The sequence below is a fragment of the Ranitomeya imitator genome, chromosome 1 (assembly GCF_032444005.1).
Source record: "Ranitomeya imitator isolate aRanImi1 chromosome 1, aRanImi1.pri, whole genome shotgun sequence".
NCBI classification, from domain to species: Eukaryota; Metazoa; Chordata; class Amphibia; order Anura; family Dendrobatidae; genus Ranitomeya; species Ranitomeya imitator.
The window spans coordinates 129,215,193-129,242,546 of NC_091282.1; the positions used below are offsets into that span (position 1 = coordinate 129,215,193).

The 27,354-nt window shown below is 45.0% G+C and overlaps 1 protein-coding gene across 6 annotated transcripts in view; it reads left to right on the forward strand.

The window, feature by feature from the left end:
* The window catches only part of PPIH (peptidylprolyl isomerase H), an 82,851-nt gene extending 65,753 nt beyond the window's left edge, over positions 1–17,098 (forward strand). For 2 of the 6 annotated variants that reach the window (XM_069750803.1, XM_069750766.1), the window contains exons 9-11: positions 6,967–7,036; positions 13,654–13,728; positions 16,825–17,098. In XM_069750803.1, coding sequence (XP_069606904.1) covers positions 6,967–7,036; positions 13,654–13,679 — 96 coding nt within the window. In that variant the 3' untranslated portion in view covers positions 13,680–13,728; positions 16,825–17,098. Of the gene's footprint in view, positions 1–6,966; positions 7,037–13,653; positions 13,736–16,824 lie in introns of all 6 variants that reach the window. The other 4 variants (XR_011318312.1, XM_069750789.1, XM_069750779.1 and 1 more) reach the window with 4 other exon arrangements.
* Positions 17,099–27,354: the final 10,256 nt, after the last annotated feature.

The following is a 27,354-nucleotide window of genomic DNA, read 5'->3' on the forward strand; positions in this document are numbered from 1 at the left end:
ACAGACGAGCACACGGAGTGTCGTCTCCATGTTTCCTCTTCTGCATCCAGGCCTAACGCCAGACAACCTGTCCTGTCCACCTGGAGACCTGTACTCTGTGGACATATAGAGGCACCCTTTTTTGGCGTACGAGCTCCCCCCTCTGCATCACCACTATTTAGTGGATGATGCAAGAAGGCGGACAATTCCTCTCCACTTCCCTGTTAAGAGGTTGATGGATCGAGGGTGCCTAATTTTTATCTCTGCACCGTGAAAAGAGGAGATGGCAAGAGACTATGACCTGCTGGATGCAGCCGCACATTCTGCCATGGGGCAGATTAACCGGGTAGAATCTCCTGTGGTATTCCTACCAGTATCCCTACCTGATGGGTCATCAATTAAAAACACCACGGACTGTCAGATAGCAAATCTGGTTCGTTCCGTCTTGCGGCTTCGACTCCAGCGCTCTATCCTCCCTAGCGGCCGCATGGATTGCTAGAGCAATGGTCTCCTGGCTGGAGACCTTAACTACCTTGATTCACACCAGCAACAACTGGCCAATCAAATCCTTTGAGCGGGAGTCTGACAAAGGATTGTATAAGGATTGTCCAGCACAGTCTAGATCTAAGGGATCTTGGTTCCAAACAGGGGAACGAAAAGTAAGATCGACCCTGGACCTCAAACTTCTAACAACCTTTGACATGGTCCTCCTTCTTTGGATGGAGTTCCTCCGCTCAGCCATTACTTCAACAGAAAAAGGTGCAGTTTCCGGCATCCATCGACATTCGGGTTGCTTGACCTCTGCAAAAATTCCTTCGCCTTTCCATTCGTCAACAGCATTTTCATGTCACAACCTTGTCCTTTGGCCTTGCTTCCGCACCCAGAGTGTTCGCTCGGGTCATGGCGGATGACATGTTTCTCTTGCACTCTAGAGGCGTGCTCGTCCTGCCCTGTTTGGTCTGTCTAGCCGCCCTTCCAGGACTACGCTGAGTCGTCTATATCTCTTGCGATACCTTCTCTCCTGGGCTGGCAGCTACACTTGGACAAGTTCTCCTCATTTCCAGCCCAGCAGATATCCTTTTTGAGGATGATCCTGCACACTTCTAGAAGGATGGTAATTCTTCCTCGAGTCAAGGTCATGGCCCTTCAACAGGGAGCTCGCGCAAGGAGAGTTCTGAGGACTTGATTACTCACCCCTCATTTCATTCGATTTGCTAAGAGAGTTCTGAGGAAAAATGGTGACGACAATGGAAGCGGTTTCCTTCGCTCCGCTCGTTTTCAGCAAGTCAAATAGACTTTCAGACAATAGTCTCTGAGCTCCTTCTTTATCCAGGGCCTTTCTCCCGGTTCAATGGTTATTAGTAACTACCAATGCCAGTCTTCTTCTCCCCATCATTGTTCTGGAGATCTGAACGGTAGTCTTACATCAGGTCCACTGCCTTCTGGCCGGTCACCCTATCCGAATTCAATTGGATAATGCCACGGCGGTGCCTTACGTCAGTCATCTAGCAGGTACCCACGATCAGGCGCCATGACCGAGGTACCTCACTTTCTCTGATGGGCCGAAGTCTATTCGGTGATCTCGGCAGTATATATCCCAGAAGTAGAACTCTGAACGGCAAACAAATTCAGCCGTCAGGGTTCCGCCTCAAGTCAGTGGGAACTTCTCCCCGAAGTCTTCCATCAGATCTGTCCTTACTGGAGCTCTCCAGTTGTAGGTGGGATGACATCCAGACTGAAGGCCAATGTACTCGAGTTCGTGGTTCGGCCTCGAGATCTAAGAGCCATCGCTCTCCATGCTCTGGTTCTGCCGTGGTACCAGTTTCCATAACTCCTCTTCCACTGCTTCCGAAAGCCTCTCGGAAGCAGAAAGGGGCCCCAGTGATCCTCAGAGATCCGCACTGACCACGTCCGTTTTTTGTTTGCGGAGCCAGTATCTTCTCGCCTTATCGCAGCACAACTGCAAGTAGGGACTTTCTCACAGGGAGTTTTCACACGTAGTTCTTCCCTATCGCATACCGTTAGATCATTGGGACCTTATTATTCCTAGGAGCCTTACAGTAGGCTCCTTTTTCCATCCGGGCAGACTTTACTATCAGGGAAAGTCATCCCGTTCTCCTCTGCGATATTCTCACTCTGACGAGTCTTCGGAGCTAGCTTCTCTGCTCTTTCAGATTTTTTTCCCTTATTACCTTCGAGGCAAGGTTGTCCTCAGGCCATCTCCATCCCTTGTTACCAAGGTGGTACTGTATTACCACTGTTATGAGGGCATAGTTCTTCCCTCATCTCTTTTGGCTCCAGTCCACAAAATGGAATAAGATCCCCCATATTCTGGACGAAGTGAGTGCTCTGAGTAGGTACGTCTTGAGGACAGCGTCCTTCTGAAGGTTGGACATTATATTTGGGCTTCCTGACGGTAGAGAAAGGCTTCCTGACATTTTCAGGAAGGGTTTAGCCGTTTCATCGACCATGATAACATGGTGAATTCTTTTCACCATCCAGGAGTCCTTCCGTGCTAGATGTCAGCCTATCTCCCTGTCTATCAAGGGTTCTAGGCACCAGGCGTCAGCAAGGCACGCCTGCAAGCTTGCGGATTCGTCCAGTCCTCATGCATTCTTGAAGCACTATAATTCCCACACTTCCACAGATGTGAGTCTGGGCAGGCGGACTCTGCAGGCCGCGGTGGCGCACTTGTAAGTAGCGGTTACACAGGGCCTGATCTATTGTTGTCCCCACCCAGGGACTGCTTTGGGACGTCCCACGGTCTGTGTCCCCCAATGAGGCGAAGGAGAAATAGGGATTTTTGTGTACTCACCGTAAAATCCTTTTCTCCGAGCCATTCATTGGGGGACACAGCTCCCACCCTGTTATTAGCTTATGCTTGTTTTTTAGAATATGACATGCTATACGCTCATATATTGTTATTGATCTCCTACTGCTTTTGCACCGAACTGGTTAGCTGAGAGCCAGCAGGAGAGTATATACTGCAGGGGAGGAGCTAACTTTTTTTGTATCACTTAGTGTCAGCCTCCTATTGGCAGCAGCATACACCCACGGTCTGTGTCCCCCAATGAATGGCTCGGAGAAAAGGATTTTACGGTGAGTACACAAAAATCCCTATTTCTTTACTTAGCTGCTTTTTTCTTGCCATAATACAAATTCTAACAGTCTATTCAATAGGACTATCAGCTGTGTATCCACCAGACTTCTGCACAACACAACTGATGGTCCCAACACCATTTATAAGGCAAGAAATCCCACTTATTAAACCTGACAGGGCTCATCAAGAGAATGCAAAGAGTGTGCAAAGCAGTCATCAAAGCAAAAGGTGGCTACGTTGAAGAACCTAGAATATAAGACATAATTTCAGTTGTTTCACACTTTTTTTGTTAAATATATAATTCCACATGTGTTAATCCATAGTTTTGATGCCTTCAGTGTGAATGTACAATTTTCATAGTCATGAAAATACAGAAAAATCTTTAAATGAGAAGGTGTCGAAACGTTTAGTCTGTACTGTATATACTTATACTAGATGGTGACCCGATTCTAACGCATCGGGTATTCTAGAATATGTATGTAGTTTATTTATGAAGTTTTCAGAATAATGCAATTTATACACAGGATTCGGCCAGCCCACCACGAACAATTAGCGAAGCGTGGTTCAAATTCCGCGCTAATTCGCGGGCGGACTGCGCCTGTCGCTGATTGGTCGCGGCCGGCCGCGACCAATCAGTGAAGCCAGGGCCGGCTCCAGGTTTTTGAGGGCCCCGGGCAAAAGAGTCTCAGTGGGCCCCCCTCTTTAACACATACCACGATTCATGATGCACAGATACAGCAGGGAAATATAGCACAGCCAAGTAGCGTATAGCACAGCCCACGTAGTATATAGCACAGCCACGTAGTATATAGCACAGCCACGTAGTATATAGCACAGCCACGTAGTATATAACACAGCCACGTAGTATATAACACAGCCACGTAGTATATTGCCCAGCCACGTAATAGATAGCACAGCCCACGTAGTAAATAGCACAGACACGTAGTATATTGCACAGCTATGTAGTATATTTCCCAGCCACGTAGTATATTTCCCAGCCACGTAGTATATTGCCCAGCCACGTAGTATATTGCCCAGCCACGTAGTATATAGCACAGCCACGTAGTATATAGCACAGCCACGTAGTTTATAGCACAGAGACGTAGTATATAACACTGCCCATGCAGTATATAACACAGGCCACGTAGTATAGAGCACAGCGATGTAGTATATTGTCCAGCCAAGTAGTATATACCACAGCCACATAGTATATAGCACAGCCCACATAGTATATAGCACAGAGATGTTGTATATAACACAGCCCACGCAGTATATAGAAATGTGGGCACCATATCCCGGTTAAAAAAAGAATTAAAATAAAAAAGTTATATACTCACCCTCCGTCGGCCCCCCGGATCCTACCCAGGCGTTTACTGACGCTCCTCGCGACGCTCCGGTCCCAAGAGTGCATTGCGGTCTCGCAAGATGATGACGTATGGTCTTGCGAGACCGCTACGTCATCATCTCGCGAGACCGCAATGCATGGACCGGTCACCGGAGCGTCGCGAGGAGGGGGAAAGGCCTGGGCTGGATCCGGAGGGCCGACAGAGGGTGAGTATATAATGATTTTTTTTATTTTATTTATATTTTAACATTAGATCTTTTTACTATTGATGCTGCATAGGCAGCATCAATTGTATAAAGTTTGTCACACAAGGTTAATAGCAGCGTTAACGGAGTGCATTATACTGCGGCATAATGCGGTCCGTTAACACTGCCATTAACCTTGTGTGATCGCTGACTGGAGGAGAGTATGGAGCGGGCACTGACTGCAGGGGAGTAGGGAGCGGCCATTTAGCCGCCGGACTGTGCCCGTCGCTGATTGGTCGTGGCCTTTTTCCGCGACCAATCAGCGACTTAGGATTTCGTGACAGACAGAAAGACGGAAGTGACCCTTATATATATATATCTACTATATAATTGTCTATCTATATATATCTATATCTACATCTCAATCTCATACAGGGTGGGCCATTTATATGGATACATCCAAATAAAATGGGAGTGGTTGGTGATATTAACTTCCTGTTTGTGGCACATTAGTATTTGGGAGGGGAGAAACTTTTCAAGATGGGTGGTGGCCATTTTGATCCAACTTTATTTTTCCAATGGGAAGAGGGTCATGTGACACATCAAACTTATTGAGAATTTCACAAGAAAAACAATGGCGTGCTTGTTTTCAACGTAACTTTATTCTTTGAGTTATTTACAAGTTTATGACCACTTATAAAATGTGTTTACAGTGCTGCCCATTGTGTTGGATTGTCAACGCAACCCTCTTCTCCCACTCTTGACACACTGATAGCAACACCGCAGAAGAAATGCTAGCCCAGGCTTCCAGTATCCATTGTTTCAGATGCTGCACATCTCGTATCTTCACAGCATAGACAATTGCCTTCAGGTGACCCCAAAGATAAGTCTAAGGGGGTCAAATCGAGAGACCTTTTTGGCCTAAAACTGGCCCACGATGACCAATCCACTTTCCAGGAAATTGTTCATGTAGGAATGCTCGGACCTGACCCCCATAATAGAAGGTATGGTGTGGTATATGGGGTACAAAGATAGTGGGCTCATTCTTCATCATTGGAAACCTCAATGCCACTGGATATCTGAAATTGCTACATGATGATGTGTTGCCCTCTTTATGCACTGAAGATGGCATGTTCCCTGAGTTTTTCTAGTAAGATAGTGCACCACCACATTATGGGTGTCAGGTCTGAGCATTCCTACAAGGAATCTGACCCCCTTATACTAGCATTTCTTCTGCGGTGTTGCTATCCGTGTGACAAGAGTGGGTTGCATTGACAATCCAACACAATGGGCAGCACTTTAAACACATTCTATAAGTGGTCATAACTTGTAAATAACTCATGAAATAATAGTTACATTAAAATCAAGCACACCATTGTTTTTCTTGTGAAATTCTCAATAAGTTTGATGTGTCACATGACCCTCTTCCCATTGGAAAAAAATAAAGTTGCATCCAAAATAGCTGACTTCAAAATGGCCACCATGGTCACCACCCATATTAATGTGCCACAAACAGGGAGTTGATATCACCAATCTGTAACGCTCGCATCCTGACTGCTTGGCGCAAGCGTGGGGGTTGTGGCCCCACTGTGCCACAATCCAGACTACCCTGGAAGTGGCGTGACTAAGCACGTACCTTGGTGTTCACTGGAGCCTCTGATGGTGAGGTCAGGTTTGTGCGGGAGGTAGCTGCCAGGTACTACTCCAGGGTGGTGTCTGGCTGTGGCTGATCCCACCGGGCGACGGAACTCTAGGACAGGGGCAGGCAACGGGCTTGACTGACAGGCGGGCACGGTTGAGACATTGGCAGGCGGGCACGGTTGAGACACTGGCAGGTGGGCACGGCTGAGGCACTGGCAGATGGGCATGGCTGGCACTCGGGCAGGCGGATACGGCTGGTACCCTGGCAGGACAGGTACTGACTAGGTAGGAACCAGCATACAGGCAGGTATATAGAAACAGGTAGGGACTTGTTCAGACAGGAGAGTATATGGGAACAGATAGGAACCTGACCCGTAGATTGCAGAACGGAAGTAGAGCAGGACCGCAAGGAGCAGATGTAAAGCAGAACCACAGGAGGCGGAGCTAGGAGCTGAAAGGTAGGAAGCGGAGCTAAGGGCAGAGCCACAGGAGGCAGAGCTAAGAGCAGAGCTGAAAGAAGTGGAGCCAAGAGCAGAACCGCTGCAGCGTGCAGAGCAGCAAGGTGCGCAGCAGAGAGGTTGAAACAATCAAGGTCTCATAACAACTATGAACTTTTACCTAGTAACAAAATTTATCTCAAAACAACAAGATGGAGTCGAAAAGCACAAAATGAAGCCTGCTTTAATTTTTCTTAGTTTAACCCTTCACAAGAGCAGGCAGGAAACATGAGGCACACAGCATGGAACCGGCAGAAGACAGAACTCACAGCATGGCCCGGAGTAGTGAGTAAGTTGGTGTGTAAGGCAGGTGGGGGATGGGAGGCCATACATTGATGCCGGCAGGGTTGTTACACAACCATTCCCATTTTATTTAGGTGTATCCATATAAATGGCCCACCCTGTGTATGGCATTAATAAGAGAGGCAGCACAGAGACCAAAGATAACTCTGAAGGAGCTGCAGAGTTCCCATGCAGACACTGGGGTATCTGTCCATACGATCACAATAAGCCGTACACTCCATAGAGGTGGCCTTTATGGAACAGTGAGCAGAAAAAAGTCTTTACTTACAATTTTTGTGTAAGGATAATTTTCAGTTTGCCAAAAGACGTGGGAGACTTCCCAAATGTATGGAGGAAGGTGCTGTGGTCAGATGAGACCAAAATTGAACTTTTTGACCACCTGTCACGGGGTTACCGCGACAGTGTGGAGCCAGAAGACTGTAGCATCTGATTGCTCCTACTGTAGCGCTAAGAAAAAACACTTCTCCTTCATTTTAATGGTGCTTCTTTAACTCATTACTTGCCAAATTAGCGATTTTCATTTTTTTTTTTATGACAGATTTTTAAAGATGTGGGTATTAATGAATCAGAAACATAATTTGCAAAAATTTTTCAAGTACTGATTTTTCAGAAAAGGGCATCCCAATATTCAATTAAAAATTACAATGACATGATTTCCTATATTGAAAACATTCATTTTACAAACACAACACAAAAAACTGGACCTAATTATAAAAATTATAAAATCTTAGTTGCTAGAAGCTAAAGATTAGGCGTCCCAAAAAAAAGGACATTGGTAGATAATGGGTTAAGCATAACAAGGGTTAATCGGCCATGTTGGAAGACTGTGTTATCAGCTGAGCTCAGTTAGCCACTCCCATCCACTTTATAATCTGGTCTCTGGTGCAAATCCATGTCAGAGCTAGCATTTGCTGCATGACTTCAGGAGGAAGAGGTGTTCATATGAGAAGGAGTGTTGGGGGAGTTATCTGTGACTGTTTCGTGGTTTGTAACTGAGGCAATTCTCGTCCCTTGTTTGTGTTGCCTTGTTTGTCAGGTTGGTGTGCTGCGATGCACAATAGCACCCCTCTTCCCTGGGTGGGGGAAGAGAACAGACGGAGGGCTAACTCAGGAGATAAGGCAAGGGTGATGGCCCCGGCATCTTCACCTTCGTAAGTATCCCAGGGAATAGGGCGAGCTCGGGCGCCCCTTAGTGTTTGAGACAGGAAAGGAGTCCCTGGTCCCGGGTCGCTCGACAGCTGTGTCGTGACACCACCAAGTTAAATGCTATATCTGGCATCAAACCAACATAGCTCATCACCCCAAGAACACCATCACCACAGTGAAACGTGGCGGCAGTATCATGAAAATGGTTCAAGTTGAGTGGAAGATTGATGGTGCAAAATACAGGGATATTCTTGAGTAAAAACTGTTTTTGTCATTGATTTGAGACTGGGATAGAAGTTCACCTTCCAACTAGACAGTGACCTGAAGCATACTGCTAAAACGGCGGTTTAAGAGGAAACATGTACCGTATATACTCGAGTATAAGCCGACCCCCCTAATTTTGCCACAAAAAACTGGGAAAACTTATTGACTCGAGTATAAGCCTAGGGTAGGAAATGCAGCAGCTAGTGGTAAATTTAAAAAATAAAAATAGATGCTCCATACCGTTCATTATTGCCCCATAGATGCTCCATATACAACTGTGCTATATACAATGCTCTGCACCGTTCATTATGGCCCCATTGATGCTCCACATAAAGCTGTGCCATGTGGAATGCTGTATACCGTTCATTATGGCCCCATAGATGCTCCATAGAAAGCTGTGCTATATATATATATATAATATAATATATATTGCTCTGCACCGTTGATTATGGCCCCATAGATGCTCCTTATCAAGCTGTGCCCTGTTATGACCTGGTGGTAAGGACAATAATGGACCTAGTGGTTAAGAGCACACGGAATGACCTAATAGTTACTAATAATATAGGACGAGCTCTGAGACGTGGGAACTCTGCTAACCGCAATCCCTAATCCTATCACACACACTAGAAATAGCCGTGGATTGCTCCTAACGCTCCCTATGCAACTCGACACAGCCTAAGAAACTAGCTAGCCCTAGAGATAGAAAAATAAAGCCTACCTTGCCTCAGAGAAATTCCCCAAAGGAAAAGGCCGCCCCCCACATATAATGACTGTGAGTAAAGATGAAAATTACAAACACAGAGATGAAATAGATTTAGCACAGTGAGGCCCGACTTACTGAACAGACAGAGGATAGGAAAGGTAACTTTGCGGTCAGCACAAAAACCTACAAAAAGACCACGCAGAGGGCGCAAAAAGACCCTCCGCACCGACTCACGGTGCGGAGGCGCTCCCTCTGCGTCCCAGAGCTTCCAGCAAGCAAGACAAAAATCAAAATAGCAAGCTGGACAGAAAAATAGCAAACCAGAGAAAAACAAGCAGGAACTTAGCTTCTGCTGGGAAGACAGGTCACAAGAATGATCCAGGAGCGAACTATACCAATACTGGAACATTGACAGGTGGCATGGAGCAATGATCTAAGTGGAGTTAAATAGAGCAGCCAGCTAACGAATTAACCTCGTCACCTGTAGAAGGAAACTCAGAAGCCGCAGCTCCACTCACAACCACCAGAGGAAGCCCATGGACAGAACCAGCCGAAGTACCATTCATGACCACAGGAGGGAGCTTGACAACAGAATTCACAACAGTGCCCCATATATATATATATATATATATGCTCTGCACCTTTGATTATGGCCCCATAGTTGCTCCTTATAAAGCTGTGCCCCATATATAATGCTCTGCACCGTTGATTATGGCCCCATAGATGCTCCATATAAAGCTGTGCCCCATATATTTATTGCTCTGCACCGTTGATTATGGCCCCATAGATGATCCTTATCAAGCTGTGCCATATAGAATGCTGCTGGTGCTGCAATAAAAAAAAAAAAATCACATACTCACCTCTCTTGCTCAGGACGCCGGCGCTTTCAATATTTACCTGCTCCTCGTGCGGCTCCGTCTCCAGCACTGACGCTCAGCAGAGGGCGCGCACTGACTACGTCACCACGTCCTCTAACCTGAGCGTCACAGCCAGAGGACGCTAGAGACAGAGCCGCACCGGAGCGAGGAGCACGTAAATATCATGCAGCGCTGCGCTCCCCGTATACTTACCTGCTCCTGGCGCGGTCCCTGCTTCCCCGGCGCTGCAGCTTCTTCCTGTAATTGAGCGGTCACAGTTACCGTTCATTTACAGCAATGAATATGCGGCTCCTCCCCTATGGGAGGTGGAGCCGCCTATTCATTTCTGTAATGAGCGGTGCCATGTGACCACTCAGTACAGGAAGAATCTGCAGCGCTGGGAGAAGCCAGGGACTGCAGGGACCGCGCCAGGAACAGGTAAGTATAACTACACAGCCCCCGCTCCCCCTCACCTGCCGACCTCCCGGTATATGACTCGAGTATAAGCCGAGAGGGGGACTTTCAGCCCAAAAAAATGGGCTGAAAATCTCGGCTTATACTCGAGTATATACGGTAATTGTTTTGGAGTGGGCCCAATCAAAGCCCAGACTTTAATCAAATTCAGAATTTATCGGGCTTGAAGATTGCTAGGAAACAATCTAATTTGAAGGAGCTGGAGCAGTTTTGCCTTGAGGAATGGGCAAAAATCCCAGTGGCAACATGTGGAAAGTTCAGTCTTCTCCAAAGCAAATTGCAGCTGTAAGTACCACTAAAAGAGGCTCTACAACATACTGACTTTAGGGGGGTGAATAGTTATGCACACTGAAGTTTTCAGTTATTTTGTATATGAACTCTTAATCACCTGGAGAATCGTAATGGCAGGTCAGTTTCAGCATTTAGTGAACATGGTAAAAAAAAAAAAAAGTTTGCACTTTTTTTTGCAGTTTCACCGCACTTGGATTTTTTTTCTTCCCTATTTTCCAGTACACCATATGTTAAAACCAATGGTGTCGTTCAAAAGTACAACTTGTCCCACAAAAAAACAAGCCCACATATGGCCATATTGACCGAAAAATAAAAAAGTTGGTTGTAATCTTAACTGTTGATCATGATGATGATGATGATGATGATTCCAGTGATTTGCTGCTGTGGTCACATGAATGATCAACTGACCAGCATCTCTGCAGGACTACAGCGCCATCAGGGTTAAGGTCATAGGTAGTGATGAGCGAGTGTGCTCGTTACTCGAGTTTCTCCGAGCACGCTCAGGTGATCTCCGAGTATTTAGGACTGCTCGGAGACTTAGTTTTTCTCTCCTCAGCTGCATGATTTGCAGCTGCTAGACAGCTTGAATACATGTGGGGATTCCCTAACAAACAGGCAATCCCCACATGTATTTAAGATGTCTAGCAGCCCCAAAACATGCAGCTGCGTCTGCACAAACTACATCTCTGAGCATTAACAAATACTCGGAAACCACCCGAGCGTGCTCGGAGAAACTCGAATAACGAGCACACTCGCTCATCACTAGTCATAAGTAATGATTATTTCTTTTAGAATATTCACAACTTTTGCAAAAGTTTTGTAAAACCCTGGATTCCTGTTTTTAAGGTTGTAAACAACATTTATTACCAAATTTTCCTTAAAATAGTTTAATTACTCTCAAATTTAAATAAAAAAATCTCTGTATAAAGTTTGTAGTTACATGTTAGTCACTGCCTGTTGGTGCCTCAGGCTAAGGCAGGGGTCACATTAGCCTATAGCATCCGATGTGAGATGATAACGATACTCGGCTCAAACTCTGCTGCGAGCGTGAGCCGAGTGTCAGTACTTTGTGCCCCGGTCCTCACGCATGAGAGAATCGCAGCAGAGGAGACAAAGTAATTTGTCCATCTCCTCCATTGCTGGCATATGCGGTAATCGCACTGCACTCGGATGACATTTGAGTGCAATCCAATGTTTCACTTGCACCCATCGACTTGTATGGGTGAGTGTGATCTGATTCTCGGGTGCACCCACAGCATCCTGCCATCTTTCTCTCGTGCTGAATCAGCACTAGAAAATAATGGCAGATCTGAGCTGCGGCAGAGAGTAACACTGGGCCCAGTGCTAAGCGATGTTTTATATGCTTGTGTGAAAAGAACATCTGCACTGGTAAAAGTGGGGAAATCACAGTGATTGTCCTCTTTGACACAGGACAAGTTTTTTGTTTTTTAACTTCAGAATCCATCCACTGCACCACTTTTCTATGACATGCTAATTTTTTGGCAACAATGGGTGGCTTCAGCCTCCCGGAGCGCTTCTCATTTAACGATGCTTTACAAGCCTTTCCTCAGGGTGCCTTTACATGATAGGGAATTTTAGTTTCACTGCTGTTGCATCTTTTTTTTTTTTTTTACAGGAATTTCAGAATCTCTGCTAAAAAAAAGACACATGGAACTTTTTTTCCAATAATCAATTTAAAAATCCTTGCAAATTAAAATAAAAAAAAAAATGGGGGGGGGGAAAAAAAAGCATATGTCAATTTCCACTTAAAACGAGTCAGAAAACAAATTCTTAATCTAGCGACAATTTCATTAACCCTTTCGCTGACTTTGATTTGTTTCATTTGGGGTTTGTTGTGGGGAAGAGGTTAGGTTCACATTTAGATTCTATTCCTAAGGCTAGGTTCATATTGCGTTAGTGCAATCAGTTTAGTGCCTAGCGCTAGCAGATTGCGCTAACGCAATGTTGTTTTATGGGGTCGCGTTAAACGTCCCCGCTCTCGCAGATCTCCGATCTGCGAGCGCGGGGAACGGACCGCGGGCGCGCCTCGGACGCTGCAAGCAGCGTCCGCGGCGCGCCACAAAACACCGGCACATCGCCAGCGCGTGCCGAAAATGGCACGCGCTAGTGATGCGCGTCCCCATTGCTGTTAATGGGCGCGCTAACGGACGCGTTGCACGGCGTTAATTTCGCCGTGCAACGCTGTCCGTTAGCGCGGTCACATTAACGCAATATGAACCAAGTAACCGATACATTTTCTGAAAGTCAAAGCTGGGCACATTGTCACAATGTCACCCAGCACTTCATACATGCAGGAAACTGCAATCAATTTTGTGCCAATATTAGTTTTGGGGGTTTTCTTGTGACTCAAACAGAAAATTAGATTCCCCACACCATACATAAATTATCATAAACCACCAATTTTGGTTTTATTTTGTTTTCCATTTTTGGGGGGAGGTGTTTACTAGGTGCAATAAATGGAGTGCTCATTCAGTCTTTTGAGTACACTCAGACTGGCGTGTAGCCAATGTATCACTTGGACGATATATACACTTTAGTTTCACCTTGTAGGATACAGAGAATGTCTAGAAATCTTATTGTGTCCTTTCTTTGCATCTTCGAAGGGGTTTAGCTTGGCAGGTGTCTCTTTTGGGAACCTTTAGTTGTTGTTGTTTTTTTTTCGGGAAGATGGTAAAGTGTCTTTGTACTGACAGACTGTAGACATTGATTGCCTGGGATGAAGAATCAGAAACTCTGCAGGGACTGAATGCGATAAAGTAGACTATGGGAATTCTAGGATTTTGTGGTACTGGGATGGAACTGTGTAACCATCCGTAATGTACATGACCTGCAACTTTCTCTTTACAGAATGTCCCTACTGGCCCCAACAATAAACCAAAACTGCCTGTTGTCATTGCCCAGTGTGGAGAAATGTAATTGCAGGTGAGAGGTAAATGTGCATTTTGACTAAAGATAATAAGTAGTGATGAGGGAATATACGTATATACTCGAGTATTAGCCGACCCCCCCTAATTTTGCCACAAAAAACTAGGAAACTTAATGACTCGAGTATAAGCCTAGGGTGGGAAATGCAGCAGATACCGGTAAATGTCAAAAGTAAAAAGATACCAATAAAAGTAAAAATAATTGAGACATCAGTAGGCTGTGTTTTTGAATATCCATATTGAATCAGGAGATGCATATAATGCTCCAGAAAGTTTATGATGGCCCCATAAGATGCTCCATATTAAAATATGTCCCATATAATCCTGCATAAAGGTTAATAATGGCCCCATAAGATGCTCCATAGACACATTTGCCCAATATAATGTTGCACAAATATTGATTATGGCCCCATAAGATGCTCCATAAAGATAATTGCCCCATATAGTGCTGCACAAACCTTGATTATGGCCCCATAAGATGCTCCATACAGACACTTGCCCCATATAATGCTCCACAAACGTTAATTATGGCCCCATAAGATGCTCCATAAAGATATTTGCCCCATATAGTGCTGCACAAACGTTATGGCCCCATAAGATACTCCATACAGACATTTGCCCCATATAATGCTGCACAAGCGTTGATTATGGCTACATACAGACACTTGCCCCATATAATGCTGCACAAACGTTATGACCCCATAAGATGCTCAATACTGACACTTGCCCCATTTGCTGTTGCTGCAATAAAAAAAAAAATCACATACTCACCTCTCCGTCGCTCAGGCCCCCGGCACTTTCAATATTCACCTGACTTTGTTCCGGCGCCGCTCCATCTTCAGCGTCTTCTGCACTGACGTTCAGGCTGAGGGCGCGCACTAACCACGTCACCGCGCCCTCTGACCTGAGCATCACTGCTGAAGACGGAGCGGCGCCGGAACGAGGAGCAGGTGAATATCGCGCAGCGCAGTGCTCCCCTTCCTGTTATACTCACCTGCTCCTGGCGCGGTGCAGTCCCTGCTTCCCCGGCGCTGCAGCTTCTTCCTGTAGTGAGCGGTCACAGTTACCACTCATTACAGTAATGAATATGCCGCTCCACCTCTATGGGAGTTGGAGCCGTATGTTCATTACTGTAATGAGCGGTACCATGTGACCGCTCGGTACAGGAGGAAGCTGCCGGCGCCGGGAAGCCAGGGACCTGCAGGGACCGTGCCAAGAGTAGGTGAGTATAATTAGACAGCCCCAGCTCCCCCTCCCCTGCCAACCGCTGGGTATGACTCGAGTATAAGCCGAGAGGGGGACTTTCAGACCCAAAAAATGGGCTTAAAATCTCGGCTTATACTTGAGTATATACGGTACTTGTTACTCGAGATTACTCAGGCATGCTCAGGGGTCCTCCGAGTATTTTTTAGTGCTCGGAGATTTAGTTTTTCTTGCCGCAGTTGAATGATTTACATCTGTTAGCCAGCATATGTACATGTGGGGGTTGCCTGGTTGCTAGGGAGTCTTCACATGTACTTTATTTTTGGCAAGATCTGCAGGATTGTAGTGGGATGGCTCTCTCCCTCCATTCCAGATCTTGGGAAAGGCCCATGTCCACGATAACCATTTATCCTTTCAATTGAAGATTTGGTGTAAGTATTTGGTTTGTAAGCATCAGAGCAGGAGGCTCTATGCAGACCAGGACACCTTTTGTTATGTGAAGTTTATGAACCCTTCTTATAGACAACAGTATAGATTATACTGTTGAAGTTTTTAGCCCATGAAAATCCTCACCGTAGTGCAGCCCATGGCTCACTTCTAGTGTTACTGTTTCCCATACAGTGTTTGAAATGTCAGAGACCAAGTTAAAGAAGAGGCTGAAAAATAGACATATGGCAGATTCATTCAGTCAACTGATGCCTATTTGCTCAATGCCTATGTCGGGATCCACATTTTAGATCTGGAAACTTTTCTTATGTTAAGTATATTATTTTAAGTTCATTTTAGGATTCATTTTTGACCTGGACAACCTCTTTAACTAGTGTTATGGTCACTTTGAGAATCTATGCCCAGGAGTTTGGTTAAATGTTAAAGCAGCGCCCCCATCAAAATGTTATCCTCTTGATATATTGGAATCATATAGCACTGTGTACTTACAATTGCTCATTTCCCTTTCTACCCAGTGTTTTCCATTAGGTCTATGACATGGCGTGATTAAAAAATGACTAGCTGAGTCCTTCTCAGCTCTATGTAGAAACAGGAGGTCAACTTTCTCTGCACAAGTCATGAGTCACTGCCAAAGTCCCTGGCAGGAAGAGGGGGAGTGTCATGGTTAGGACATGGTTAATATCCTGTTCTCTCAGGGTTAATGTTGTTGGCCTCTTTCAAGATGGGAGGGATATTTATACTCGCTCCTAACCTGGTATCCCTGTCAGCTGTTTACTTCAGTCTGTATGCTTGAGCTCTGGAGTGTGTGCTGGCTTGCATAGTGTTCTTGCTTTCCGTGCGTTACTCTATTCGTTTTCCTGGATTACTTACCTCTGGCTTTGCTTCTGACTATTCTCTGACTCTCCCTACTGGTATCTCGTGATCTCCTGGCTATGACCTCTGCTTGTTTCACTATTCTTTTATGGTTGTCCCTTCTCTTCTCTGTTTCCAGGCGTCTGGCTCCGGCCCCTGACCTCCTCCCACTCTGTCACGTCTAAGGTCCTATTGTTTTACCTGGTCACTCTGTCACATGTGTAAGGTCCCATTGTTGATCAGGTTAGTAACTCGGCGTCTAGCCCAGCTCCTTTGCTGCTGGGTGCAGATTTCCCTGCAGCAGCTATACCCGGGCGCTGTGACAGGGAGCAGTGACAGCAAACTTCCTGTTTCTACATAGAGCAGCAAAAAGAGAAGAATCAGCTGGGTAGAAAGGCAAAATGAGCATTTGTAAGCACACAGTGCCGCATAATATGATGACTGCAATATATTAAGAGGATAAAAACTTTGATGGGAGTATGAAGGCTTCTTTAACCTAAAGATATTTTACTTCATGCCTTCATTTAGAGTATGATCCGTGTTCTGATCTCATCACTGCATTTAAGTCATTTTGTAATTTTTCATTTTCCAGATGTCCTTACCCAGATCTCATGTTTCACAGGAAGACTGAGCGGCTCTTGTTGAATTTAGACATGTAATAGGACTGCACATAACGACATGCAGGCAGCCTTCCAGAAGGTTCTTGATGTGGAGGAGACTACTTTTTCTGTTGGATTACATTTTGGAGAAATAATGGACTTTATGTGCTGGGCCATTAGTATGTGAATGACCACGTTTACTATTTTCTTTGTAAAATCTGATATATTTTGTGTATCTTTTTCTAATTAAAGTAAGAAAAATATAAATCTGTTTCATATTGTGTGATCCTGATCATATTTAAACAAGATACGTAATTAATATATGGGTGTGTATTACGGGACATCACCATGGTATAGCGGGACATCACTGAGTGTTAAGGATGCTGAAGATAAGCAGCCCATTGTGTCATGTCACACATGCTGTTCAATATCTGGAAATGGTCCGTGTGCCAGATTCTTGTCATTAGAAATGATCAAAAAGATTCCCATGACCCTAGTCCAGTGGCCTTGTTGGTCATCCGTGGCCACTGGAACAGGATCCTGTCAGCCGCCGCCTCCTACCTGCCAAAATCCCTGGCGCCTCCTCTAATTAGCATGGGTGGTGCATGTATGTTGCATTGCAATGATGACGTCGTACTGGATCTTTGAATTAGAAGAAGTGCAGGGAATTCCTACTGGGACAAAGCGGTTTCTACAGCTTTTGTCCAGCAGTTGTCGACTTTGACTTGGCTGCTAGATCAGGGTCCTGGGAGTCTTTTTGATCATGTCTACCGGTCGCCTATGATTAATGAACACTCTACCTGTACTAGATATTAGTTACCCAGATGATAACTGCTGATATGAAGGAACCCCAAAGAATATATCAAATATAACTTTTAATGAAAATCTATTAAAAGGGACAAACAACGGCCAAGCAGACAGACACCACACTTAAAAATGCTCTCTGAGTTCACCCTGTGATAAATGCCCTTGCAATGTACGAGCAATATTGTAGTAGAAACAATGAAATGTATATAATAAACTAGCTCTCAGATGCCATTTCTATACTCTTGGGACAATGCCGCCTTGGCCTTCACCTAGAGACGTGGCTAGGCTCAGAATGGGTGTCATCTTCTCATGTAAAAGGCAAGGGTGATGATTCATATGCTCCATCTTGAGTGCCTATCCTTATCTGTGTAGGTCTTTCAATACAGCATCATTCATGACTGAACAATCGGGAAATAATATATTCAACAATATTCCATTGGTGTGTTCTTAACCATGCCCATCCGACATGGCAGTGGGTGAGATAGTAAGTATTGTGTGGAATATTTCTGTGACGGTAGTCACTTCTCACAGCCAAGCCGTGAGTCAGAGTGGTCAAGGAGTCCAAGGTCAGAAGCCAGGAGAGTACATCATAAACAGAACGAAGAGACAAAAGCGTGGTCAGGTAACGTTCCGAGGTCAGAGTACCGGGAGGACGACAGATCAGAGCAGAAGGGTGTTAAACAGGCGGATGGTCAGTATGAAGTCCAAGATCAGGCAACAGACCATCCGCCTGTTTAACACCCTTCTGCTCTGATCTGTTGTCCTCCCGGTACTTTGACCTCGGAATGTTACCAAGAAAAAAGAGAGCATTTCTCCTTCCCCCATGACAGCACCACGGAGAGAGGGGATCTGTCCTTCAAAAGGACGAGAAACCTACAGATAAAAACAGGGCTGTGGTCCCTCCCTAAGATACGATTCTCTGCAATTCTCTCCTTGGTGCTGTCATAGGGAAAGGAAAAAGACATTACTGACCGGTAACAGGTTTTCTCAGAGCCCATAATAGCACCCTTGTATTCCCTCACGTCACGTGTGGGTGAGCACCCACTAGTTTGTGTGTGATTTATGTATAGGTCACAGGGAGTTTGGTCAAAAGTATTATGGTTAAAATATTTATTATTTTAATAACCTGGAGGTACTCTTGTGCTCTGTAAACCAACTGATGCGAGTGAGAGGTACCGCCCTTTTCATCTGTAGTTTCCTGTCCTTGAAAGGCAGATCCCATCTCTCCTACTATATAATTCTCTAAGGGTCACTTCCGTATTTCTGTCTGTCCTTCTGTCTGTCACGGATATTTATTGGTCGCGGCCTCTGTCTGTCATGGAATCCAAGTCGCTGATTGGTCTCGCCAGCTGCCTGTCATGGCTGCCGCGACCAATCTGCGACGGGCACAGTCCGATTAGTCCCTCCCTACTCCCCTGCAGTCAGCGCCCGCTCCATACGCCCCGCAGTCACCGCTCACACAGGGTTAATGCCAGCGGTAACGGACCGCGTTATGCCGCAGGTAACTCACTCCGTTACCGCCGCTATTAACCCTGTTTGACCAAGTTTTAACTATTGATGCTACCTATGCAGCGTCAATAGTAAAAACATCTAATGTTAAAAATAATAAAAAAAATAAAGAATCATTAAAAGAGGTCTGGATACACATGATGAGAGCATTATACTGCCTCTGTACAAATCCCTAGTTAGACCGCACATGGAGTACTGTGTCCAGTTTTGGGCACCGGTGCTCAGGAAGGATATAATGGAACTAGAGAGAGTACAAAGGAGGGCAACAAAATTAATAAAGGGGATGGGAGAACTACAATACCCAGATAGATTAGCGAAATTAGGATTATTTAGTCTAGAAAAAAGACGACTGAGGGGCGATCTAATAACCATGTATAAGTATATAAGGGGACAATACAAATATCTCGCTGAGGATCTGTTTATACCAAGGAAGGTGACGGGCACAAGGGGGCATTCTTTGCGTCTGGAGGAGAGAAGGTTTTTCCACCAACATAGAAGAGGATTCTTTACTGTTAGGGCAGTGAGAATCTGGAATTGCTTGCCTGAGGAGGTGGTGATGGCGAACTCAGTCGAGGGGTTCAAGAGAGGCCTGGATGTCTTCCTGGAGCAGAACAATATTGTATCATACAATTATTAGGTTCTGTAGAAGGACGTAGATCTGGGTATTTATTATGATGGAATATAGGCTGAACTGGATGGACAAATGTCTTTTTTCGGCCTTACTAACTATGTTACTATTATATACTCACCTTCCGCCGCCTTTCCCGCTCCTTGCTACGCTCTGTTAACCGCTCCATGCAAGCGACAACTTCCAGTGGCAAGGATGGTATGGGAGAAGGATCTGCCATGACATCATGGTCATGTGACCGCGACATCATCACAGGTCCTGCGCGCCTGCACGAGAACGACCTGCCATGATGTCACGGTCATGTGACCGCGACGTCATCACAGGTCCTGCGCGCTTGCGCGAGAAGGACCTGCCATGATGTCACGGTCATGTGAACAAACTACAAGAGGCCCTCGGAAGGTGAGTATATGTTTATTTTTTATTTTTTAACCTGTGACATACAGGACTGGGCAATATACTACGTAGCTGGCCAATATACTACGTGGCTGGGCAATATACTACGTGGCTCTGTGCTGTATACTATGTCACTGGGCAATATACTACGTAACGGCAATATACTACGTGGCTGGGCAAAATACTACGTGACTGGGCAATGTACTACGTGACTGGGCAATGTACTACGTGACTGGGCAATATACTACGTGGCTGGGCAATATACTACGTGGGCTGTGAAATATACTACGTGGACATGCATATTCTAGAATACCCGATGCGTTAGAATCGGGCCACCATCTAGTATGTACAGTTAGGTCCATATATATTTGGACAGAGACAACATTTTTCTAATTTTGGTTACAGACATTACCACAATGAATTTTAAACAAAACAATTCAGATGCAGTTGAAGTTCAGACTTTCAGCTTTCATTTGAGGGTATCCACATTAAAATTGGATGAAGGGTTTAGGAGTTTCAGCTCCTTAACATGTGCCACCCTGTTTTTAGAGGTACCAAAAGTAATTGGACAATTGACTCCAGGGCTATTTCATGGACAGGTGTGGGCAATCCCTTCGTTATGTCATTCTCAATTAAGCAGATAAAAGGCCTGGAGTTGATTTGAGGTGTGGTGCTTGCATTTGGAAGGTTTTGCTGTGAAGTAAACATGCGGTTAAAGGAGCTCTCCATGCAGGTGAAACAAGCCATCCTTAAGCTGCGAAAACAGAAAAAACCCATCCGAGAAATTGCTACAATATTAGAAGTGGCAAAATCTACAGTTTGGTACATCCTGAGAAAGAAAGAAAGCACTGGTGAACTCATCAATGCAAAAAGACCTGGGCGCCCACGGAATACAACAGAGGTGGATGATCGCAGAATAATCTCCATGGTGAAGAGAAACCCCTTCACAACAGCCAACCAAGTGAACAACACTCTCCAGGAGGTCGGCGTATCAATATCCAAATCTACCATAAAGAGAAGACTGCAGGAAAGTAAATACAGAGGGTTCACTGCACGGTGCAAGCCACTCATAAGCATCAAGAATAAAAAGGCTTGACTGGACTTTGCTAAAAAACATCTAAAAAAGCCAGCACAGTTCTAGAAGAACATTCTTTGGACAGATGAAACCAAGAACAACCTCTACCAGAATGATGGAAAGAGAAAAGTATGGTGAAGGCGTGGTACAGCTCATGATCCAAAGCATACCACATCATCTGTAAAACATGGCAGAGGCAGTGTGATGGCTTGGGCATGCATGGCTGCCAGTGGCACTGGGTCACTAGTGTTTATTGATGATGTGACACAGGACAGAAGCAGCCAAATGAATTCTGAGGTATTCAGAGCCATACTGTGTGCTCAGATCCAGCTAAATGCAGCCAAACTGATTGGTCGTCGTTTCATACTACAGATGGACAATGACCCAAAACATAAAGCCAAAGCAACCCAGGAGTTTATTAAAGCAAAGAAGTGGAATATTCTTGAATGGCCAAGTCAGTCACCTGATCTCAACCCAATTGAGCATGCATTTCACTTGTTAAAGACTACACTTCAGACAGAAAGGCCCACAAACAAACAGCAACTGAAAACCACCACAGTGGAGGCCTGGCAGAGCATCAAAAAGGAGGAAACACTGTGTCTGGTGATGTCCATGAGTTCAAGACTTCAGGCAGTCATTGCCAACAAAGGGCTTTCAACCAAGTACTAGAAATGAACATTTTATTTAAAATTATTTAATCTGTCCAATTACTTTTGGTCTCTTTAAAAACAGGGTGGCACATGTTAAGGAGCTGAACTCCTAAACCCTTCATCCAATTTTAATGTGGATACCCTCAAATGAAAGCTGAAAGTCTGAACTTCAACTGCATCTGAATTGTTTTGCTTAAAATTCATAGTGGTAATGTCTATAACAAAAATTAGAAAAATGTTGTCTCTGTCCAAGTATATATGGACCTAACTGTATGTGTATGTGTGTATATATATATATATATATATATATATATATATATATATATATATATATATATATATATATATATATATATATATATAAATATATATATAATGAGGGCAATAAAGTACAAGCTTGGGAAGCTTTGCACTTTTTCTAAGGTAGTATTTTGATGCTGTTCCGTTTTTTTTTCTCACTATAACTATATATATATATATATATAATGTGAGAAAAAAAAACGGAACAGCATCAAAATACTACCTTAGAAAAAATGCAAAGCTTCCCAAGCTTGTACTTTATTGCCCTCTTTTTATATATATATATAAATGGGTGTGGTTGGGGCGTGGATATGGGTGTGACTAGTTGTGAAATGGGTGTGGTCAGAGGCGTGGCCGCCACAAACTTTACCCGCTTTCCCTTCTTCAAAAGTTGGGAGGTATGGTTTCACTGCGCCCCTACTTGTACATATTTGAGGAAAAGTTGTGCAAACGAGCGTGGCTTAAAAATGGGTGTGAGGAGCTGATAGAAATTGTGTTGATGTCTGGTGAATGCAGTACCCGGGTCATTGCAGATTTCAATGCAAGACACCCTACGCAAGAAAACTGTCACCATTACCATGTTATTTAGGTGCATCCATATAAATAGCCCACCCAAAAATTTTGCCTCATCACTGAACATAATGTTCTGTGTAAACTGAGGGTCATGTTCCAATTTTTGTTTTGCCCATTCTGCAAATTCAGCGTGCCGATCTGGCATCAGTCGAACATCCCTTCGGTGGATATTAGCTACTCACAAATGGCACCCTTACAAAACAACGCTGCTGCAGCATCTCAACGAGGATGACCCAGATCAGCGCGCCAAATTTGCAGAATGGGAAAAACAAAAATTAGAACAGGACCCTCAGTTTACACAGAACATTATGAGCAGTGATGCGGTAAATTTATTTGGGTGGGCCATTTATATGGATACACCTAGATAACATGGGAATGGTGACAGCAATTCACATGGGGATCTTGTGCTGTATAGCCTGGATACATCCAAATTCATCTTCGTGTCGTGCAAACATGTTATTGGCAATAGTTTACTTATAGGCAATAAAGTTGACCAAAGTGTTTTTTTGCTACCCTGGTCCGGAGTCTTCTGCAACAGGAATCCTGGGCACCATGACGCCTACACTAGGTCTTTCTACGTCATGGACATAGTAAATGCCGCTGCTGTCAGCCGCATTAGTAAACTCCCCTTGTACAGGTGTCATGGAGAAGCACAGTGAACCAGAGCATTGGAAATCTGTTTGCTCAACTCAAACAAAACTTTCTGACAGAAGAAGGTATATATATATACCTACAGTATTCTATGTGTAGAAATTTATTTTACCTATTCTAATAAAACCTGTCAGTGTGATTTTACTGTACACTGCATCGGTAACTTTTCTATAGAACACCCGTGTGTATTTCTCGCAAGTCACACTGTTGGTCCGTGTGTAATCCGTATTTTTCTCGCCCCCATTGACTTTCATTGGAGTATTTTTTGCGCAATACGCTGACAAATGCAGCATGCTGCGATTTTGTACGGCCGTAAAATACGGATGCATAATATACGCCAGATTGAAGCTGCCCAATAGAGAATCATTGATCCTTGTGCAATGCGTAGATTTTGCACATCTAATACGTCCGTAAAACTCTCTAGTGTGAAGCCGGCCTAACTTTGGTTTTTCCCCATCCTCCATATGCCGATGTATTCCTCTGTTATATGTGACTAAATATTTGTATGCCTGGTATTTTCAGTTACCCATATTCGTGTTGCCTTTTTCGTCGAGTTCTGTACTGCGGTATACGGTTGCGCCTAGGTGGGGGAAGAGAACAAACCGAGGCTCATTCAGGAGATAAGGCAAGGGTGGTGGCCCCGGCATCTTCACGTTCAGAAGTATCCAGGAAAATAGTGTGTTAGGGCACCCCCTAGTGTTAGGGACAGGGAAGGAGCCCTGGTTCCGGGTCACCCGACAGCTGAGTAGTGACATTAGATCTGACCTTAACCATTTTTTCTGATCCAGTATGGATCCTATTACTGCTCTGACAGGGAAACTGTAGCAGCTCAGTCTGGAGGTGGCAGATTTACACACGGTTGTTTTGCAGCACCCTAATACATCTGGTGTAGGAATCATGTTTCCCAGGCAAACCATAGTAGAGCCAAGATAGCTTTGCCTGACAGGTTCTCTGGGGGACGTGACAAGTTTGTTGCTGTCAGAGAGGCCTGTAAACTGTACTTTAGGTAACACCCTGTTTCCTCAGGTACAGAGGAGCAATGTGTGGGGAATAATAATCTCGCTCCTTCAGGGGGACCCCCAAGCATGGGCATTTTATTTCCCATCTGAGTCCCAGTCTCTTCAGACAGTGGAGGAATTTTTTCTGGTTTGGGGCCTTGTATAGAACAACCCTGACCGCGTCTCCATAGCTGCGTCCACACTGTCACACACAACTTCAGCAAGGAGGCAGTCATGTGTGGCAATTCGGGTTGATCGCCGTCTTCGCCAGACGCGTAGGGAGTTCCCCGATTCATTCATCGGTTATATGTGAGTGAATATTTGTGTGCCTGGTATTTTCAGTTACCCTTGTTCGTGTTGCCTTGTTCGTCAGGTTGGTGTACTGCGGTGCACAGTTGCGCCCCTCTTCCCTGGGTGAGGGAAGAGAACAGACGGAGTGCTAATTCAGGAGATAAGGCAAGGGTATCAGCCCCGGGATTTTCACCTTCAGAAATATACTGGGAAATAGGGTTAGCTAGGGCGCCCCCTATTGTTGGGGACAGGGAAGGATCTCTAGTCATGGGTCAGCCGACTGCTGAGTAATGACACTGTGGTGCTATCATGGGCTCTGAGAAATCCTGATACCGGTAAGTAACTCTCAGTTGTACTACCCCTGTAGACTGCTTGAGCTGTTAGCTCAATGATTGGCTGCAGGCTGTCAATATGACGCCAGCGCTGCAGAGAAAGTTTACAGACCTGGGAAGCAGTGGGAGGGTAAGTAATATTCTGGGGAGGGGGTTAGAACTACTGAAGCTTCTTCTGTCAGAAAGTTTTGTTTGAGTTGAGCAAACAGATTTCCAATGCTCTGGTTCACTGTGCTTCTCCATGACACCTGTACAAGGGGAGTTTACTAATGCGGCTTCACACTAGAGAGTTTTACGGACGTATTAGATGTGCAAAATCTACGCATTGCACAAGGATCAATGATTCTCTATTGGGCAGCTTCAATCTGGCGTATATTATGCATCCGTATTTTACGGCCGTACAAAATCGCAGCATGCTGCATTTGTCAGCGTATTGCGCAAAAAATACTCCAATGAAAGTCAATGGGGGCGAGAAAAATACGGATTACACACGGACCAACAGTGTGACTTGCGAGAAATACACACGGGTGTTCTATAGAAAAGTTACCGATGCAGTGTACAGTAAAATCACACTGACAGGTTTTATTAGAATAGGTAAAATAAATTTCTACACATAGAATACTGTAGGTATATATATATACCTTCTTCTGTCAGAAAGTTTTGTTTGAGTTGAGCAAACAGATTTCCAATGCTCTGGTTCACTGTGCTTCTCCATGACACCTGTACAAGGGGAGTTTACTAATGCGGCTGACAGCAGCGGCATTTACTATGTCCATGACGTAGAAAGACCTAGTGTAGGCGTCATGGTGCCCAGGATTCCTGTTGCAGAAGACTCCGGACCAGGGTAGCAAAAAAACACTTTGGTCAACTTTATTGCCTATAAGTAAACTATTGCCAATAACATGTTTGCACGACACGAAGATGAATTTGGATGTATCCAGGCTATACAGCACAAGATCCCCATGTGAATTGCTGTCACCATTCCCATGTTATCTAGGTGTATCCATATAAATGGCCCACCCAAATAAATTTACCGCATCACTGCTCATAATGTTCTGTGTAAACTGAGGGTCCTGTTCTAATTTTTGTTTTTCCCATTCTGCAAATTTGGCGCGCTGATCTGGGTCATCCTCGTTGAGATGCTGCAGCAGCGTTGTTTTGTAAGGGTGCCATTTGTGAGTAGCTAATATCCACCGAAGGGATGTTCGACTGATGCCAGATCGGCACGCTGAATTTGCAGAATGGGCAAAACAAAAATTGGAACATGACCCTCAGTTTACACAGAACATTATGTTCAGTGATGAGGCAAAATTTTTGGGTGGGCTATTTATATGGATGCACCTAAATAACATGGTAATGGTGACAGTTTTCTTGCGTAGGGTGTCTTGCATTGAAATCTGCAATGACCCGGGTACTGCATTCACCAGACATCAACACAATTTCTATCAGCTCCTCACACCCATTTTTAAGCCACGCTCATTTGCACAACTTTTCCTCAAATATGTACAAGTAGGGGCGCAGTGAAACCATACCTCCCAACTTTTGAAGAAGGGAAAGCGGGTAAAGTTTGTGGCGGCCACGCCTCTGACCACACCCATTTCACAACTAGTCACACCCATATCCATGCCCCAACCACACCCATTTAGCACTGCTGATCACACTGTTTCATAAACAATAATTATAAATAAAAAAATATGGCCACAGTGCTCCATACTGTATAATGGCCACAGATGATACTGCGCACAGTGTAATGGCCCCACAGTGATCCATACTGTATAATGGCCCCACATGATATTGCGTACAGTATAATGGCCACACAGTTACTCCTACACACGCAGCTCCACTCCGTACACCTCACACACCGGAGCGGAGCCGCTCCGTACACCACACACACACACACACGTGGCTCCGCTCCATACACCTCTCACACACACACACACACACACATACACATGGCTCTGCTACATCCACACTGTAAACAAGTCCTGACCCCACACATAAGCTTACCGTCGTCCAGCGCCATGACAAACAGCACAGCAAAGTCCTGCAATACAGGGAGACCCCTGATCATGTGACTCCTGATTCCTCCCCTCCTGTGACCTCATCACAGGTGCTGTGCAAACAGAGCAGTGGCGGCCATACATGTGGTGTGCGGCTCTCTGCGGGGTGGAGGGATGCAGCATTGCAGTGCTGGACCATGAGCACTCTCAAATTGGGACTCCCCACCGGGATACGGGAAAGTTGGGAGGTGTGGTACAGGATCGTGGCTCTGAAACTCCCCGGTTCGGGGAACCGGCTACTTTTTTTAACAAGTGG